At 40.3% G+C, this 19,668-nt stretch overlaps 3 protein-coding genes across 6 annotated transcripts; 2 read left to right on the forward strand and 1 right to left on the reverse strand.

Annotated features, from left to right (window-relative positions):
• The first annotated feature begins 179 nt into the window (after window positions 1-179).
• LOC117159224 (aladin) lies at window positions 180-3,375 on the forward strand. Its single transcript, XM_033338863.2, has 6 exons — window positions 180-337; window positions 514-903; window positions 977-1,094; window positions 1,166-1,635; window positions 1,716-2,046; window positions 2,113-3,375. The coding sequence occupies exons 2-6, from the start codon at window positions 545-547 to the stop codon at window positions 2,419-2,421; spliced, it is 1,587 nt and encodes a 528-aa protein (XP_033194754.1). The 5' UTR covers window positions 180-337; window positions 514-544; the 3' UTR covers window positions 2,422-3,375.
• A 1,682-nt stretch (window positions 3,376-5,057) lies between these two features.
• LOC117161796 (uncharacterized) lies at window positions 5,058-12,570 on the forward strand. 4 transcript variants are annotated; one of them, XM_076623732.1, is made up of 6 exons: window positions 5,058-6,885; window positions 7,129-8,010; window positions 8,556-8,893; window positions 9,297-9,458; window positions 10,659-11,094; window positions 12,264-12,570. In XM_076623732.1, exons 1-6 carry the CDS (start codon window positions 6,816-6,818, stop codon window positions 12,371-12,373), a joined length of 1,998 nt encoding a protein of 665 aa, XP_076479847.1. In that variant the 5' UTR covers window positions 5,058-6,815; the 3' UTR covers window positions 12,374-12,570. The 4 variants fall into 4 exon arrangements, with proteins under 4 accessions (XP_076479847.1, XP_033199435.2, XP_033199430.2 ...); XM_033343544.2 differs by having other exon boundaries at window positions 5,059-6,504; window positions 7,123-8,010; XM_033343539.2 differs by having other exon boundaries at window positions 5,059-6,504.
• A 190-nt stretch (window positions 12,571-12,760) lies between these two features.
• On the reverse strand, window positions 12,761-19,337 carry LOC117159961 (uncharacterized). Its single transcript, XM_033340264.2, has 8 exons — window positions 19,192-19,337; window positions 18,994-19,128; window positions 18,312-18,774; window positions 17,146-17,269; window positions 15,218-15,376; window positions 14,845-15,042; window positions 13,817-13,972; window positions 12,761-13,716 (listed from the first exon to the last, which is right to left on the reverse strand). The coding sequence occupies exons 1-8, from the start codon at window positions 19,292-19,294 to the stop codon at window positions 13,624-13,626; spliced, it is 1,431 nt and encodes a 476-aa protein (XP_033196155.2). The 5' UTR covers window positions 19,295-19,337; the 3' UTR covers window positions 12,761-13,623.
• Window positions 19,338-19,668: the final 331 nt, after the last annotated feature.

Raw genomic sequence — 19,668 nt, forward strand, 5'->3', positions numbered from 1 at the left:
ACCCCTACTTCTAGCTGTGTCACGTTCGACGTAACTCGCTGAATGTTCAACCTCTAATCACGTTTCCACAACTTTGAAAAGATCTTTTTACAGAAAATGTATGTTTGCGAGATTTTTGGACTAAATCGTAATACACGAATGCACACACGTTGAATGTCATGCGAATTTCTAGTAGCAAACTTGACTAAAAGTTTGTCTTCGTGATTGAAACGTTTTGAATAGGAGCCAATTGCCACATGCGCAATAGTATTACGTTTCTGTGTCACGATTGGATGTTGCCATGGTAACCGATGTAAACTTTCGTTCGCCATTTTATCCGGCTTTAGATGTAACAAAGGTATAAGATTCGTTTCATCTCAAAGTATTTTAACTGGTCTTTCTTTTTCAAATCTACTCGTTCCAATAATCGTCTTTCATTTTTCCAAGAGAATAGCTATCTTGTGGTTATTCGTTATTTATTTCCTGCGCATAAATATCTGTAGAATTTTATTCTTTCGTATCTTATTTTTATAGGTTAGACAAGTACGTATCTAAACGAGTAATTATGATAAAAATATTCTCTCTGCGTGAATTTGATTGCCCTTCTGCCGATGACTTGGCTACTGTTGCACTTATAGAGGACGTTTTACATTACTGTGATTGTGATAACCTGACCAATGAATTACGACCTTTTGCCAAATATCTGCGAGAATATCCAGAAGTTTCTATTACTTCTGATATTCTTGCTACACGCGAAACGGCACGCACAGCTTGTGCCGGTGATTTGTTTTTACCAGTTCACGATAGCATCTTTAGAAGGCTGGCTAGCGTATGCAGAGAGAAAGGATTAATCGATGCTGTTTGTCTGGCTGCGTCTGCAGAACCGCAAGAAATTACACCAATCTTGCATTTGATAGCTACGAGGTATTAATAATAGCTGGTACCATATAATATTTGTTTAATTTTAATATCTGATTTTCCATTATTTTAATTTTAGGCTCAAGTGGATGTTAGATTTAGTAGACAAAGGAATATATCAGAAAGAAACTTTACCTACTTCTGGATCTGGATCAGTTGCGGACGTTGTTCACACAAAGGACTGGGAAACATCTTTGGTACGGTATTAACATAAACCGCAGTATATGTTTCTCGCGGTATATGTTATATTTGCAGTATTAATTTGTAGGCCAGGTGTATCTCGTGGCATCCACACTGCTCGCGACTAGCAGTAGTTACATGGGACGATCGTATACGTATATTTTCTCATGGAGCACCGATAATACCGATTTTAAGACACGGCGCTCAAAAGTCTGTTTGTTGTATACATTGGAGACCATTCACTGGCAAAGAACTGGCAGTAGCGTGTCACACAGGTGTCTTAGTTTGGACGATAGAATTAGGGGCAGCCAGTAATATTCTCAGTCACGCGGTGTTGCTAAAACAAAGAAATCATGCTCCTGTAACAAGCGTTAGATGGCATCCGCAGGGTGATCTATTGGTGTCTTGTTCTCCAGCTGATACACGTATGATTATCTGGGATACTTCTAAAAAAGAAGGTGTTCCATTGAGACGAGTCGGAGGTGACGGCCTATGTTTCGCTCGTTGGTCGTCTTGCGGTTCTCATTTGTTTTCAGCCTCGTGTAGAAATATATTTAGGTATACCGTATTATTGATTTTGTATTCTTATCTCTTACGTCGCATAAAATTTTATTTCACGTATTAACAACTATGCATAGAATTTGGAACACAGGAGTAGCAACGTTATGGCACGCAGATAAATGGACAGTGCCTAATGGTCGTGTGGCTGTTGCGTGTTTCGGTCCTAATTTGAGTCTGTTGTTTGCATCGAACGAAGACCCTGCCACAATCTTTTCTTTACCTCTGCAAGAAAATATTTTCGATGTTAAGAAGCCTTCTCTCGACGACGTCAAACTGGCCGTGCCTCTGATGGATTTAACAAGAGTTAACTTTTCGTTGGATGACGGTGACAGTTACGTTACTGTCGGCGGAAGAATAACTGCAATGGAGTGGGACCCTACAGGAAGATATCTTGCTATCCTCTTCCAGGTATGTTCCTTCTCGAAATTTAATTCAAAAGATAACAGTCTAACGATAGATCTGTTAATTATTTAGGACAGCCCATACATCGCATTGATTAAAACCAAACTAGGAAATCTGTCACGTGTGATTGACGTTAAACCGAGTTGTCTTATAAAGGGATTTCCGGGCGAAGTTCCTAATTGCATGGACTTTTATCAAAAGTGTCAAAAAGGATCGGGCAATGTAATTTGTTTAACAATTGTATGGAGTAGTGGTCGTATCCAACACTTTCCAATAATTGAGAAGAAAATTGCTCCTGTTACGAATACGAGTACTTCAGTTTCATCGCACTCGTTGTTAAGGCACGATACATACAATTTCGATTTGACTGCCATTTACTGATTATATCGATTGTTATCTTGTCGAGCAAGAGCTACGAAAATTCTATCTTTAGTTTATTTTTTTTTTTTTTTTTTGTTAATTTTTATACAAGGGTCCAAATATTTTTGTTAAACGGTGTATGAAAGAGCAATAAATCGTTCGTTCGTATAGATCAGGCACGACGTTCTCGCATGCCACATCACGTCCCGTCAGAAATTATATAATGTTTCATAACCGATCCGTCAACGTGCCTAGGGGAAAAAACATCGTTCAGCCCCGTGTTAAGTTCTAATGTGCTATCTTTCTAACGTATGGGATATACTACGAGACGGCTCTCGGGTTCGGTACCTAATTATACGAAGTCACATGCAGAGCGCACGTCTTTCTATTTTTACGTCGCTTGACCGAATGCTGAACGTCGACACGTACTTATGTATATATGCGATGCGTCCCGCACTATTTTCAATATATTCTCCGGCGTTATTTATCCATCGTTCTAGAAACTCCATCGTCCTAAATATAAGTTTCTCAAACGCAGTTTTTTCTTACGATTTACAAGATATAGATTTCATAGACTGCATAGGAAAACTCATTGAGGAGTATACTCACACTATAATGTTCAATTACTTCATTATACTTTACTTTCTATTTTTTTCTATTAATCATCGTCATATCGGTTATCATAGAAGACGTTTCTTCGAGAGATCAATGCGTATTTCTAGTAAACGTAAAAATCAGATATTAAAAAATAAAATTGTAATTCTAATTTCTAATAGTAAGTACGCTTACAATTGTGCCGACCATAATTAGGATATCTGTTGACATTTGGTACAAGTTGAAAGTTCTTCCCTATTCTTATATCTTGTAGTTACTTTATTGTAAATTTGTTTAATAGTTCGTATCATATAAATGCGAAACAGCGAATAAAATAAAATCGTTTGGTTTTCCAATAAATGTAATAACTAAATAGAATAACGTTTTTGATGGTCGATGTATATAACTAAAATTCAAACTAAGGACATTTTCAACTTCCTTTCTAATCAGAGAAACAGTTGTCGATTGTCATCGTGGTACTGATCAAATGGACGAAACATGGAAACTCAGTCTCACTTACGTAGATAGCCTTTTGGAAATCGCGAAGGGACGAGTCGCGTTGAATCCCCTCCGATTAAACGTTCGTTAAAGCACCTTTTTTTTCTCTCCCTTCTTCATTCTTTCTCTGTTATTGCATCCGTATGGGGTGTACGATCGAAATCCTTTTTCCAGTATATTTATTTTAATGGCAGTCGTACACATGCGGTGACTATGGTACGAACGGAGTTGACAGGTGCCTGGACAAAAAAGCGTGGTCGAGAGCTGGCATAGTATGTATAATGTAAGCATAGAGGGCTGGCAGGCCACATGTGCCACTCTATCACTTATCTACCCGTAATATGACGTATAACCCGACCATAAGATGCAACTGTGAACGCATGCGTGCATATATGTATGCGTGCGTATGCGTGAGTGCAGCAGTCAAGATGTACAGTACATACTATATACACGCATTTATACATACACAAGGGTTGAATAGAAGGATGCACGATCGCGCTTCTGTGTGCGTTTGCTTGGAAGAAACAGAGGACATTCCGACTTTCGAGGATCACGATGTCGCCAGAATCGCTATGGAATCATAACAACGCGTTTTGGACTGGCCAGTCAATGAACCAAGTACGATAGTCTACCATTTTTCTTATTCTTCCTTGGCTCGTTCTAACTTACTCGGATTCTTTAATGCGACTATACATGACAAGCCACATACGCCAACTAGAAAGTATCGCGCATTTTGTTTTATCGTACTTAAAAGAATGCGATACATAAGAAAAGTTGGGTAATGCAGTAAGAATAATATATAATTTTCTACGAATTTTCGTGCTGTCCTCCATTTGTACTTTTATATTTAGATATTAGTGGTAGGTTAGTACATTTGAGAAGAAATTAAACAGTCGAGCATATTCAATCTACTAATTTTTAATGTTCCTTGTACCTTTAAATTCCTCGTATTCCCTGCTATACTTTCAAACCGTTTCACTAAGCAATCCAAATTCCTATATAGCTTTAAACGACACGAAAATCATTTACACGAAACCACGAAATGACAAATCTTTTCTCAAGTCTGCTTCCTCGTCCCTTTCAGAACCGAGCTTCAAGTTGTTTCCACAGCTTCAAATACAGACAGCTGTTATCTTAAATCGAGCAAAGAGAAGCAAACTCGACACAAAGCAAACGAAACTTGAATTTTGTTCAGTTTCAGAATGGTAGGGCATTTTTGAACTAACGAGACCAATACAGCGTATAGTATACGAAACATGGAGCGCGAGAGGGTTAACATAATGGAAATAATTTCCAAAACTTTAGGTACATCCAGCATGCGGTATTCCATCGACACGCCCCTAAACTTACCAAAAACTTGAAACAACTAGCGACGGTTACCCTAATGCGGCGTAAAGTATTCGAGACATAAGCAACGCAATACCGAATGAAGAACGCAACGATATCAAGCGCATTTATGCGAAAGTCCGAGATGCAAGGAAGGAGGAGGAGGAGGAGGAGGAGGAGGAGGAGGAGGAGAACGGGGAGGTCAGTGAAATAATAGTAGGCTGTAATAGGAGGAAGGAGTGAACGACTTGCCCTCATGTGTGCGCGCGAAGAAGCTGTTGTTAATAAGTGACGCGTGTGCGGCAGCTGGTTTTACGTTTTTTGCCTTGCACCCGATTCTCGGGGTTCGAGCGACGAAAGATCGGTCTAAGCACCCCTTCTCCCGCCACTTTCACCGCTTCCATCTCTCGCCCGAGGCCCGATGCACCTCGACTTTGAATATTCCTTAACAGATTTTCAAAGAGATACCGATCGCCACGCGACGTCCAACTACCGAATCGCTTCTCGGCGTCAATGACCGGTTAAAAATAAATCCTGCACTCTGGATAACTGTAAGAATACTTTGAGAAAGGAAATTAAAACTCGTATACGTTCGATTAATTTTCAGCGATCCTTTGGTATATTTATAAAAGTACGATGTACAAAGTAATCCATATGTACACGCGTACGGACACGCGTGCACGCATAAGTCAGGCATAACGTAATCTATGCTTTGGTAGAGAGTTAATTTGTAAACCGCGACCAACTCGCCGATTCTCATTCGCAACAACCCCGTAGCTCCATGCACCGCCCTCTCGATTCTTGGATTCTGGATCCGTCAAACAACCACCACCACCACCACCACCACCGCCACGTCCGCTTCTTTAACCACGAAGGCAATACCGATCGATCCTGTTCAGCAGCCAATCAAGGGAATGCCGGTCGATTAATCGCACGAATCAAAAGGCATTCGGGCAACGCTAAACAACGGATGACGCAATCTGGTAGGAGTTCGTCAGCCTCGATGACAATCCATCGGGTATGACGATCGGTTCGAACGATCTAAGAAGAGACAAAAACGTGCCGTGGAAGACGAATTCGAAGGAGCAGCAGCGAGGGAAAAGGGAGACGACAGACGCGCACGCAGATGTGTCGTGCCACCCTGAAACCGACGAGGTCGAGGCAAGTGCAGAGAAATGCACAAGTGCCGGACGATCTTCTCTTCTCCTCTTCTTATTTTTCTTCTTCTTCTTCTTCTTCTTCTTCTTCTTCTTCTTCTTTGCTTGCACGAGGGAAACGAAGCACGGCCACGCGAGTGGGCGGCGCGTACCCTTCTCGAAGATTTCTTTCCTTGCTTCTGGCGCAGGGATGGAGGGGATCCTCCGTGTCGTCCGCTGGAAGAGCACTACGATGTCTTGTCCTGGCTGATAGTCGTCGCAGTGACGCGGGAACGGGTGTAGTCGAGCTATATCTTCAGGATCGGATAGGCGCAAAGTGTCCAGGCGTTCGTTCGGCCACCCTGTAGCCGCTCGATTCTTCCTCGTCGCGATCAAGATCGCGCCATCGCGCGTGACGCGTAGACCTTGACAAGTGATAAGCTTATCACGTCGGAAGAGTCGTCGACGATCTATCGAAGAAGAAATTTTCTGCGACACGCTCGGTGTCCGCGGAGTTTGTTTGGGGAGTCTGATCGGTCGGGCGGATCTCGTAAGTGGACAGTGTGAAGTTTTCTCGGACGAAGGTTATTAAGTTGGTTGCAGCATCGTGATGTCGTTGGTCGGTTGGTGATTCGATAGCACCGATTTCTTAAGTCGGTTCGATTTGTGATCGATGGTCGCGGCATTCGCAAGAAGGAGAATAAGTAAATACGTCGTTAACGAATTCCGCGTCGAACGTTGTTTTCGAGCGTGGATATCGCGACGAGCATCGAGAGTTCAAAGTCAAACGATCGGAACTAAAATTAGTAAACGGTAGTTGAAAATAACGGCAACTGAATTTTATTAAAGGTCCATGAACCTATGCGAGCTCCATTTATCGTCGAACATACGGTTCATTCATGGATGCTATCGCACGTTAGTTGGAGGCTCGGTAATTCCAGAAATTCCTGCAATACCGTTTCACTCACGTGCTACTCGCGATTACTCGACCCACTATCGCTTTCTATCACGCGTCACTCGTTGCAACATCCCGACTCGTCTTCTTAAAGCCTCTGTAACTTTCCGTTATACGCCAGCCTGCCACGTATAATTTTGCCAATGAATGCCAACCTTCCGTTCCGTATCGCGAAGTCAATTTTATATCGGAAAATTTACGGAAAAACGAAAGTTTCAGGTTGCGGCAACATGCATCTCGAAGATTACCACGCGAACAGAAACGAAGAGGACGTGCAACGGGCGGTTTCCAAGAACACGAAACACGAGGCTTTCAACAGTTTGCACCTGGCACCTGTCGCGACCATAAACACCAGCGATCAATCCTGTTGGATCGCTTCTCACGCAGACAGCGTCTCCTCTCCCGTTTTGCCAAACAGTTTCAGCCCCAGAGAGTACACGGACTGGGAGCAACTCACCACCGTCTTCCAGTATCCCTGTCAACCGTATTCGTCCACAGACAGGTCGCCAGTAAGCACAGGTAGCGAAGCTACCACGCCAACCTGGAACAATGTCGTTCGCAGCGAAGCATCGGACTGTTCCAATAGCCAAAGATTACCATCCGTTGGTTCTGCATTCTCTTTCTCAAGAACTTTCTGTAATACGATCTATCCAGAGTACCAGGGATATCAGGATTACCAAGAGTATCAGGACGACGTATCCTTGACCTCTTTGCCCCTCGTCCTTCACAATCAAACGGACGATCAGGCGTTCAACGGTTGCATGCAGGCAGCCACGGACGAATTCGATCTTAGTTTAATCAGAGGCGATCCTACGTCGTTGTTAAGCAACGTGGAGTCTCCTTCTTCCCCGTCGTCCACGTACCTGGAAGAGCTTCAGGATCCGTTTTCCAACCTGAACGGATCTTGCTACGCGGTTGGACACTTGGTATCCGGCCAGCAAACCTGCGTGTCCACGATGAATTTCGTCAACGATACTGGATTGAACGACGGATTTGCGAATCAAGTTGTTCTGCCCAGGAACGAAGGACTGTTGCTGACCGACAGAAGAGTGCCGGTGTCCAAGCCTGCGAGCGACACGGACACCCGAAGCAAATCTTTCGGTGAGTCTAAAGCTGTTTTTAGTTAATATCCGTCGACCATTAGTATATATATGTATGCGTATCGATTTACGCGATTCTTAAAGTATAATTCGGTAAGCCGTCGTTATGATCATTGGTTTGTTTCTCACTTTTTTTTCCACTTTTTTACGCTATTTATGCGTTTGATTAAATTACAGTATATTACGTCGAAGTGTAATAGCATATTTTCAATCGTAAATTTCATATTTCAAAGGAAATAACCTTAAATCGTATCTTGCTATAGCACTCTGTAGTATACTTAGTAAGACGTAAGGTACTTTCGGGAGCCACCGATCTCGCACCGTTCAACGATTAATCGGTCTCTTTCTCGTTACCCGATGTACGCAGGAAGTGGCGGTAAGAATCATGCTTGTTTTAAGAACGTGACAAATAAATAGAAATAGCACTAAAAAGTAGCACTCGACTGCCACTCTCGAGTGCAGCGAGTAGTTTCGAGTAGTTTCCTTAACGAGTCTCGAGATCTACGGCTTGTTTACACGCTGATGACATGTTTGTTTCCGTTTCAGACTGTTCAACGACAGACGACAACTTGACGTCGACGTATCAGTGCCGATGGATAGACTGTGGCTGCGCTTTCGCCGAACAAGAGGGTCTGGTTCGACATATCGAAAGAAGACACGTGGAATCCTCGTCGTCGAACGCGCATGGACACGGAAGACGGGTTCAGAGGGACAGGGACAAGGATAAAGACAAAGAGGGAGAGGGTTACGCTGGTTCCGTAAGCGGCCAAGATGAATTCGCTTGCCTTTGGCAAGGATGTCCGCGTGTTCGACCTTTTAACGCCAGATACAAGCTACTGATTCATATGAGGGTCCATAGCGGAGAAAAGCCTAATAAGTGTCCGGTATGGGTTCTTTTATATCTCGTTATATCAAGTGGTATACTTTGTTACAGCGGTTAGTTCGAAATATTCGTCAAACTCTCAAATACACAATATGCTAGAAGATTCACGCGTTTAAGTATCATCGATATTTATTGTCTGTAAAAAGTTGAAAGTACGTATTTTATGCGACAGCGGAAACGCGAGGAGAAATAATTATTCTTCGAATCGTTTATTCGAGATTAAGAAGTCGTTCTTCGTTCTTACTCAAAAACCCTCTTCCGTTGAACTCTTCTCGAACATGTTGGCCGAAGCGAATACGTTTCTTCTGTGGTTTTGCTTCAAACTTTCTCTAAGCTGTTGCATTTTAATCGAAACCACCATTTGTAGAGCCATGGTGTAATTAATTGTACTTTCATTTTTACAGTTCACCGGATGCAAGAAGGCGTTTTCACGATTGGAGAACCTGAAGATTCACCAAAGATCTCATACGGGAGAAAGACCGTACGCCTGTCAGCATCGCGGTTGCTCCAAAGCGTTCAGTAACAGCAGTGATCGTGCGAAACATCAGAGGACTCATTACGACACGGTGAGTTTGTTATTTTATTTAGTTATCCAGATCGAAACCTGCTTGAACTACGATACTCGGATTATCATAAATGTGTGTATATATATTTAAAAGGAGGAAGCAGCAAAATCGGTCGTTTTAACAAGTCAGCTATTTGCATAACTTAAAAACATATTTATGGTTTGATTTCAATCGCCTGCGCGCGTCTGATATAGCTATCTTGGGATAAATATCGATACAGCGTTCTTACGTTACGTAAGACGATCGCAATTAAAGAACGATATTTCATCATGTGGTATTCGCATTTGCGTACAGTTGGTTTTCAATTATGATTATTCGAACAGGTGACGAAAGACGAGTAAAAAGTTGTCGCATAATCGCGTAATAATCATTTTTATTAGCAATTTATTTTCGTACAGCGATCCTTTGATATTTACGCGATCGAACCTCTTCGATGTTCTTTCGTATCTTTCAACTGCAAGCGCGTGAAAACTCGAGCTATCGTTGTATCGAAATATTTTGAAATTTGGATAAATGGATATTTTTTGTAATTAAAATTACGTAAAACGTATCGCGCGCGATATTACTCGATCGTAGAGTAACTTTAAGAAAGAGAAGCGCTTATCGCCAATGTTGAAATTTTGTAGCACGAAAGGTCAGTGAACATAAGCTGACTCGATAACTCGAGAAGCTTGCGAATTACGATACGCGAAACGTAACATTTTGCTATTGTAACAATAAAAAAATGTATTATCGCTTTAAAAAGACGCGGACACGATAATTTTGTCGCTCAACGAATAACGGCTACTTAACGCAATTATCGCTCGACGATTACCTCTTGTCCAGCGGCTTTCCAACCAATAATTACCATTACCACCTAAATCGTTTCACTGCCGTGTAGTATCATCTGTTTACACGTACCAGGCAATACTAGCGTACACGACGAATAGAGCCGCTTGTACAGTTCCGTTCTTTTAAATATCCACCTAGATATCCGCGACTTTTATCGAACAAAAACAAGAATCTCAAAAGAGACGAATAAATCTGCTACGAATATTTCGCGTTATCGAATTACCGTAGCGAATACTTGCCTGTACGATACTATGTGTTCGTGTTCGAACTATAGCGAACAGCTATAGCGAAGTCAGATCAGTGCTAGACAGGAAAATAAACTTATTTTATAAAAAATATTGTTAACAAAATGCTTGCGCAAATTTTCAGAAACCGTACGCGTGTCAGGTTAGCGGATGCGGAAAAAGGTACACAGACCCGTCGAGTCTCAGGAAACACGTGAAAAATCACTCGGAACCAACGACGCCGCTGTCCAACTTGTCATTGACATCGGACGGCAAGGCTTCGGCTAACCTGACTAAAAGTTCAAGCAACTCGCGGCACGATCCGATTTCTACTAGTTCGAGGCAACAGCAACAACAAGCGCGAACGGCGATCGTTTACACCACGGAATCGAATTATCGAACGTATAAGACTTCGGAGTCTTACGCGGACGAGGACGCGGACCTGTTCCAGACGAATCTGTGTCAGGTCGATCGGATTTCCATGAACCTTGACAGCAATCAAGAGTACGTGCCGATCGAATCTGTGAAACGCTTTCTCATCGACGATGTCAGCGCGTCAGGATCGCACGTGGAAGGTACAGGTAAGGGGAACGATTCACGATTAACGTTAGAAAGATCGGTCGCGTCGCTTCGACCGATCAACGAATCATCGATGGCAGATTCTCTGCGATTTCTAAGAAATCATCGACGCATTCATACTTTACGCATTCGTATCGACGAGATTTAACCTACGGCAGAGTCTATGCATCGATTTTTCGTAAAATTCGCAGAGCGTCGAACACCTTCTCGCCTATGTTCGAAGTAAATGGACGGCAAGCTGGAGAAAAATTCCGAGAACGCGCGATAAAACAGACGCGACTCCTACCGTTTCGAACAAAAAGTCGAGCAGCGTTGTTCGAGCGACCCGTACGAATCTTCATTGTACTGGTCCGCGCGTGCTGCCTTTTTCTGTCCCGGTAAATAGTAACGGCGCCGCCGATGACAGTGCGCGTTTCGCTTCCACCATGCTTAATCTCAGAGGAGGTTCAAACACGCTTTACGCGTTTACCCCACACCGAGTCTTAAAATAATATTCCCGACTTTTTTGGCCGGGAGCACACGCACGTAACGCACGCGCCAAAACAGACGACGCGGCTGCCACGTGCGACACACGCGTGCCCTTTTAAATTCCAGCCCTCGAGCCCGCGATTTTCTACCAAATAATACAGCCACATCATCGATCCCCACTCTACTCCTTTCTAAAATCGTTCTCTTCGCTGTTTATCAGCGATAGGCTCTAGGCTAGGTACGGCTCGAGTGCATCGTCGTGCACCGTATATGCGGGCGTTTCATTTTTCCAACCGTTAAGTTTCATACCATTTACGATCGACGATAATCGCACGATTTCGCGCGTATTTCCATTATCGCATACTCCCTGTGGTATTTTGAACGGTGTGCGGCGAGCAATTTAAAAGATATTTTAAAACAACGGATCAGCAGCCGGAAGCGATATCTCGATGTGAATTTATCGAGAGAAATTCATCGATATCACGTTTCGTTCGGATTTATGTTTATTCATAGAATTATAAATACGCGTACGTGTATGTATATCGAAGCTAGTCTCGTCGTTGTACGTGCGTAATAATAAAATTTCGATCACCAAGCTAATGGAGTTTGATCGACTTAAGGGTCGAGTCTAGGTCTAGGTCTTTAAACTAGATTCGCGAAACTAGCGCACAGTGGTCGTTCAAATCTGTTTTCTACTTTACAGGGTACCAGGTCGAGGATGAAGTGCCTGACTTCCAAGAGCTCGGTTCCGATATCGAACAACAGTTTCTCGAACTAAGCAGCCTCGATGACGCGGTTTTCATCGACGGTTGAGAAACATGTTGTTTATCATAGGAGGAGGATCGAAGAAGACTTCGCGGTGAACGCGCCATATTTCCAAAGACTCGTTTCCATTTCTTTTTGTATTCGATTTTTATACGCTTTCGCTCGATTAGATAAATTTCATCGACAGATATATTTTTGTACATAGACCGTTGTATATATCATTAAATACACGATTTTGACTATTACGTCCGATGTTATCTTATTTTTGACTTTTTAAGAAAAAGTGGCGTTTGCTATCTGAATATTATCGATAACGTTACCGATTTTGCGAACGAACTGATTTATTTCACGATATAATTTTGTTATTATCGCGTTACCGTTAATAAGAAAATTTACGAAATTAATACGAAGATATAGAAATTAAGAAACCTTGGCTATGCTTATAAAACGTGGACTTTTTATTTATTCGTCGTACATCGAGTCAGAGACAGCGACAATTTTTCTACGATACGATGTAATCCTCAAACGCAGAACGCAGTTTCGTCGAAAGCGCGTTCGAATTCTGACTTCTTTCTCCGAATCGTTGCACATCCTTAAGAAAACGACTCGCTATACAAGTATTTTTATACAAAAAATACATCGTGATATTTTCGTTCGTAGAAAGCGTTACGAACAACGAGTCCTCGTTCCTATTAATTTAATTCGAATTACTCGAATTCGAAGCATTCGAATAAGTTTGAAGAATAATAAGAATAACAATAATAAGAAGAATAATAAACTCGTGATTTGTAAAACTTTTACAAAGTACTTCTTTTTAGACTTCACGAGTCACGAGTTATCGATATTAATAAGTACCCCGTTGCTTATGTTAACAAAACTTACGTGCTAGTAAAACCGATGAAATTCCGCAAATTCTACATTAACTGGTTATTCCGTTTGAGGAAAAATGACAAAATTGTAAAAAGGAAATACTCGATTCGTTGTTTGTCGATCGACTAACTGCGTTCCAGTTGATCGATAGATCTGGTGTAAAAACTTGGAAGGATATATTTCGAGTCAACTAAATTAGATAAATCTGTGGCGGCACTCGACAAGCATCCGAGCTAATCGGATTAGTCTAACAGCTTAAGTACCGCCTTCTCTTTTTTTTTTCCTATATCGAGCTTGTCGTTAACCTACTGTAATGGCCCCTCGCGCGGATCGTAACGATGACATGCTGCAGCAAGCTTTGTATAAAAAGCAATCTGACCCACTACAGAGATGTTTTAGTGGCGATAGGGTTAAGCAACGGTTTATTTTCAAGCTGTGCTGCACCGAGACGGTTTCGCCCCCTCCGTCAGTTTGTCGCAAATTAGTTTAAAGAAATTGTTCAGCGCCTTGCTTTGTATCTCCTGCAACAGACGGAAAACACGACGAATTAACGTTTGAAACGTGATTCGCTATTAATCGAGCTCTTATAGAAGAAACGTGCTCGCAATGCCGAGTACTCACCCCGTTGATCGTGATCGTTGGAACGAAAGAGAGTCTCGCGGCCAACTCTTTCGTTTTCTCGCCATACGCGACCAACAGATCGTCCGACAGAGAACTCTTGATGCACTCGTTCATCTTCTCTTGGATCTGCTCGCTCAATCCTACGTTCTTGGCACACTGGAAAATCGTTCCGTACTTTTATCTCGAAGAAAAGATTCCTCAGGTAACAGGTTTGCTTTAATCCCGTCGCGAACCTTCGATTTTTATATTTTAAGTTTCTTCTTATTTCGACGAAGCAGCAAAATTCGTCGTATTTTTAGGCGATCGTTTAACGTAAAGTTCAAGCTAGAGGATTATCAATCATACGACGAAATAATTGTTACGTTAGAACGGTGTAAACGGTTAATGAAAAATTTGTGTAGCGCGAATTTCTTTATCGACGAACTTGTCAGCTTTTAATCCATCGATATTTGCTCTTCTCTTTAACATGCTTAAAAATCAATACGAAAATACACGAACACTTGGCTAAAAACTTGGCCACTGATTATCTTCCTTTTCTATCAGCCGACTATCTATCAAAATTTTAATTGTTTTCCAAATTACCGATCGATCTTTGATTAAACGCGTTTCAAGAACAGATATCAACGGATCCGAGATAGCGTCAAATATCTTCGCACTGATTCGTAGAAACGAAACATTTCCATTTGGCGAGAAAGGCCTTTCCTCTTTTGTTCTCCTCCTCTTTTATCCTTTCGGGCTAATCGACTTTCGGGAATTGGTCAACCAAACGATTTTCCAACAATTTACCTACGATCTCCGATTCCTTTTGTTCTCACAGGGCAATTATAAATAAACGATTCTAAACAATTCTACGCGCGTTTTAGAACATTTGATATAGGCCACTGTATATCGAAGAATTTCTAAAAAGTTTGCACAGTAATATCTAACAACGTGTGAAAATTCAATGTTTTTTATTGGTTTAATTATATTCGGTTAAATTTCTAGTTTCGAGAAAGATGGCAGAAAAGGTAAATAAAAATAACGAGTACCTGTGAAAGAGAGGATGGCGGAAACTGCGAGGTCATTGCGCAACCAACTAGCGCCACGGTATGTTGTTGAACCTTATCAGCCGTTTCTCCGTTCTGAATCGCGTGAATACCGCACGCCTGAGCCTTGTTCCCATTGCACTCAGCTTCTCCGTGCTGACACGCGAAGCGCCATTTTTGCGTGATTGGATCTTTCCAATGCTATTTATTTAGATGTAAATAAGTATATAAGAATAAATGACATACGGCTCGATTCGTACGATACGTTGTATTTGCCGACGTTATTCTATTTCTTATTTATCTATCGCGTTTAGCGTAAAACGTATTAGTTGCGCGTCCGATATAGTAGGTAATGACATAGCAAAGTACCACTCACCGATGCTTTCCCGTACGGAACGAAAGTGACTCTGATGTAATCTTTCAATACATCGTATTGCGGCAAAAGTTGCTGCTTGATCCACCGTATGCTATCTGGGCATAGCGATTCGTAATAAACTCCCACATCTATCGCTGCATTCGACTCGCCGCCGGCCACCTACACAGTTATCACAGAACGATCACGAGTCTACGATATGGTTGTCGATCATCTTACGTTTAATTATATTTTAACCGACGAATTAGGTTCAAGTTAGTTTAAGCGAGCGTAAATTAGTACAAGTTATCGTAAGAGACTGTTGTTTGGCGTAGTTTGCAAGAGAGGTAATCGGAAGCCTCGTAACCCCATAGGGGAGTCGATAAAATTCGACTATTGCTATCCTACGTTTACATAAATTATGCGAACGATAGGTATATTATTTAATATTTCATTGATATAAGGTACCTGAAAGCAAATTTTCACGCAACTTTATATTTTTATTTCGGCTTGTAATAAAACGTTCTTCGTCCTTCCAAACATTACAACGTATGACAAACTAGAATAAAATTCTCTGTTATATAGATATCGTGTGTATCCCGTCTTCCGTTCTCTATACTTATCACTTATCGAATTGGTATTTTTACAATTAAACTAAAGGAATGGAGTTTCGATAAGAATATGCTTTAATATTAAACGTTATAACAAATATCTTTTATGTTCGATATTTTATAATACGTACGTTTCTCGATATGTATATCTATAAATATAACCATGATCTAACGATAATTACTACAAATAGTCGGCGCGTTATAAAGAATTGTATAACGTTATTTATTTGCTCTGTGATTAATTAATCAATTTGACAATTCGATCAGTGATTAATTTAATGACATTATAACGAATATTTTCGTAATAAATTTCTATAAGTAACCTCTCGTAGCTTTTGGAACAAAGAAACAGGATCATCGCGAATAATCGATAAACAGGTTTCAATGTTGTACGATACTCGAGGGGAAAAACTTCTTGAAAACCGGCTTTCGTCTTGATAGCTTTTTTCATCGATGTGTCAAAATAAGAACTTTCAGATTAGACTTACCACGAATGTCAATTATTATTTCATGTTATATACTTGTTATTTTAAAAGTCGGCAACGATATTAAAACAAAGATACGATCAACAGATCAGACTTTTTGATAATTTGAAATTTGAAATTTTATTTCTGTCTCTTCATTATCTAGTAAAAGGAATCATAAAACGTAAGCAAACTTCAACAGCGAATTCAACGTAAGTTGTGACAAAAATCTGTTGGAAACAATAGGTAATTATAATTTAAAGGCAATTTGCCCATTGTAATACTGTCGTCGTATAACCAGTTATCTTAACCATGATGGGAAGGAACGAGTCAACACATTCATGGTAATAATTCATTTATCGAGCGATTTCCTCTTTCTTTGTTTCTAATACATCGTTTTATTTACATTCGAAATACATGTCACATTTAGTGCAAAAAATACGATATAAATAGCTTTACTTACTATATTTAAAAATTCTACATTTTAAATGGAAATAGAAAGAGAGAGAGAGAGAGAGAGAGATTCTACGTTTTAAATGGGAACAAATACAAGGTCTACATGTCTATAGAAATAAATAAAACTTTTATAACCTAAATAAGCGGAAATTTCACATTCCAAATGGGAATAATAAAACATCCTATATTCCAGATCTCTTTCAAATAAAAACATATGGAAATTCTACATTGAAAACTACAATAAAAAGACATCCCACGTTCTATGTGGAAATGTACAGAAACTCGACATTCTAAATGGAGAATCTTACATTTTAAGTGGAAAATAAATAAAAATTTCACACGTGAGATAGAATCTCTTATGAACACATATTTATCGAAAATACAAACTATGAAAAGTGAAATTAAAGGAATTCTCACTTACCAAAGCACTATGGCCGAGGAACGCGACAGCGAGTATGGCCGTGATCGAGCTGCTCGCACTGAACAGGTAGCACCGCATGGTCTTTCTGGTATACCGACAAACTGGCCAACAGCTTTTAAACCAGCTTTATCTATAATCTATAGTCCACAGTCTATAGCGACGTCGAACCTGTGCCAAGGAGGGAGACTTTGAAAATGTAGGAGGGGCCGATAGAAAGAGCGATACGAGAGAGGCAGGGAAGAGAAGAGAGACGGGAAATCGTACATAGTAGACGGTACTTCATACGGTACTACAGACAGTAATTCACATGTAACTTCACTTTCACTACTAAACAATACAATGATGTAGTAATGGGTTTGCGAATTAATCGATTAAATTAATAACGAAGCAATTAACAGTAACTTTTAATGTAAAAACCATGTGAATTGCGCAGATATACAGTCTTTGTCATTCATTATGCTATAAAAAGTAACATAATAAGGAACAATATTTATTGTTTACATTTGTGGACAAATATATATTCGATTTTCATACATACCATCTATTTTGATATTTGATAAATTATTGCAAGAATATTTTCGGTTCATTCGTTTTTAAATAATTAATCAACAATTAACACTTTACCGATCGATAGCCGATTAGTTGGTTTTTCGTCGCCGACGCCTACCGACCGATAACCTATTAATCGGCTTTTTGTCGTCGACAATCTTTCTCATTATTTGAGCAGTAATTTGTTATTTGGTACTAAGGTACTTTGTTCAGTTGCGTTGCTTCGTAAGCTCCCACAGTTTTATACCAATTTCAAAGACGCACCACTCGCGATGAACAAAAAGAATGGTATTGGAGAGTCTAAACCGAAACAGAACCGGCGCCAGGGAGAATCTGCGCCCGAACTGCCGGTCGGACGTGCGTATGCTGTTGAACTGCTAGCGGTCGGTAGAGATAAAAAACACTGTTGATCGTAGAACTGAAAATATCATAACACTTTAACATTTACAATATTGATATCTCTTGACATTGTACAAAGCGACGAATGCAAATGTCAAAATTAGTATTTCACATTGTTTGCACGATAAAAGAACACATAATTTAATCGATCTACCATATTCGCTACAAAATTTCATCTGTATAGCTACTATATGTAACAATCTTATACTAAATAAGATTAAGGATCGATTCCCTGATGAAATTTCAATGGTCTCTTATTTTCTTTTAGATCCCTTAATATTTCGTTAGCTCGTGTCCTGAAAGTTTCTGCTAGCTCTGCACTTTGCTGCACACCATCGCCCCTCTTGTGCATTATAGACAAATTAGCACAAGCATATGGGTTATTTAATTCGCAACATTTTAATGACAGTTTATAGGCCTCTTTTAAATTCTTTTCTACGTATCCTTCGATACCGCTTAAGTAAATGCCTGACAAAAAGAAGCAAGCTTTCTCTTGGTTTAAATCGCAAGCTTTTTTTAATAGTTTCATTCCAAGCAAGACCTGAGTACCCCTGACTGGCTCAAGTTTTTCTTGAGATATCGCAAGAGCGCCTGCGTGAAGGCAGCCTCTTGCATCGTCCTTATCACAACCTTTTTGCATGTATTTGAATGCTTCTTTGCAATCTTTCTCACACTCTGTACCTATAAAAATTCAATTTGCAAATTTATAAATAGCAAATAACAGTTTCGGTAAATACTAGTTACCACTAAATATTAGTTAATTACGTAAGATATTAAACGAACGATATAAATTTGAAAAAGATAAAACATGATATAAATAACATATTTGGCGAAGAGACGAAAATACCGTGGGCAACATTTTGATTTTCCCGGTACGAGGCACGCGCCATTTTTACTCACCCATTACTCTGTAATCGCCGTATTTTGTGCAACTTTTCCCATAACCGCGTTCGTCACAATTTTTCTTATACAGATTTAGCGCCTCCTTGGGATTTTGCTTAATAGATTCATGATAATCACCCAAAAGATGGCAAACTATCGAAAAATGTCAAACATTTGAGATACGAGGTTAGAATCACCAACAGCCTCGGTGCTTACCTTCAGCTTTCTTCTCACTTAAACATCCAAATTGATATTCTATATAAAGATTCTTTAAATATTCTTCTACCTCTTCTTTCTTTTTAAAATCGTATGCCGCCATATTAAGCGATTACTTTTGAGTTACTAGCGTCGGGCAAACTTATCAGAAAAATAAGCACATGGTTTCTAAATTTAAAGACCAATCAAACGATGAAACGATATGCGTGCGCATCCTGTGATTTTTCGAACGAGCGCAAGTCGACAACCAAGGTACTAGCAATTCACAACATTAGAGCTGCTTGTCAGTTCAGGTGTGCTTGTCATGCAGTACGCTGTAAGTACATATCAAATTATTTCTACGGGGCACATGAGGACATATATCTTCACAATTATAGGATAATTCATATGTCGAAGAGGAAAATACGCTTATTGAAGTGAGTAATTTTGATTTAATTTGATTAATACTTTCTGTTAAACTATCGACGAAGTTATTAT

This window comes from Bombus vancouverensis, chromosome 13, assembly GCF_051014615.1.
Source record: "Bombus vancouverensis nearcticus chromosome 13, iyBomVanc1_principal, whole genome shotgun sequence".
Lineage (NCBI taxonomy): Eukaryota > Metazoa > Arthropoda > Insecta > Hymenoptera > Apidae > Bombus > Bombus vancouverensis.

Excerpts from the sequence above, each read along its gene's own strand:
- LOC117159224 (XM_033338863.2), top strand. The coding sequence starts at position 545 with ATGATAAAAATATTCTCTCTGCGTGAATTTGATTGCCCTTCTGCCGAT. Across the intron at positions 904-976 it reads TTGCATTTGATAGCTACGAG|GCTCAAGTGGATGTTAGATT; the intron begins GTATTAATAATA and ends TTTTAATTTTAG. Across the intron at positions 2,047-2,112 it reads ATCTTGCTATCCTCTTCCAG|GACAGCCCATACATCGCATT; the intron begins GTATGTTCCTTC and ends TTAATTATTTAG.
- LOC117161796 (XM_076623731.1), top strand. The coding sequence starts at position 7,053 with ATGAATGCCAACCTTCCGTTCCGTATCGCGAAGTCAATTTTATATCGG. Across the intron at positions 8,011-8,555 it reads CACCCGAAGCAAATCTTTCG|ACTGTTCAACGACAGACGAC; the intron begins GTGAGTCTAAAG and ends TTTCCGTTTCAG. Across the intron at positions 8,894-9,296 it reads AAAAGCCTAATAAGTGTCCG|TTCACCGGATGCAAGAAGGC; the intron begins GTATGGGTTCTT and ends TCATTTTTACAG.
- LOC117159961 (XM_033340264.2), bottom strand. The coding sequence starts at position 19,294 with ATGGCGGCATACGATTTTAAAAAGAAAGAAGAGGTAGAAGAATATTTA. Across the intron at positions 17,270-18,311 it reads CATCAGGGAATCGATCCTTA|CTGGTTTAAAAGCTGTTGGC; the intron begins ATCTTATTTAGT and ends TTATAGATAAAG. Across the intron at positions 15,043-15,217 it reads TTCCGTACGGGAAAGCATCG|CATTGGAAAGATCCAATCAC; the intron begins GTGAGTGGTACT and ends CTAAATAAATAG.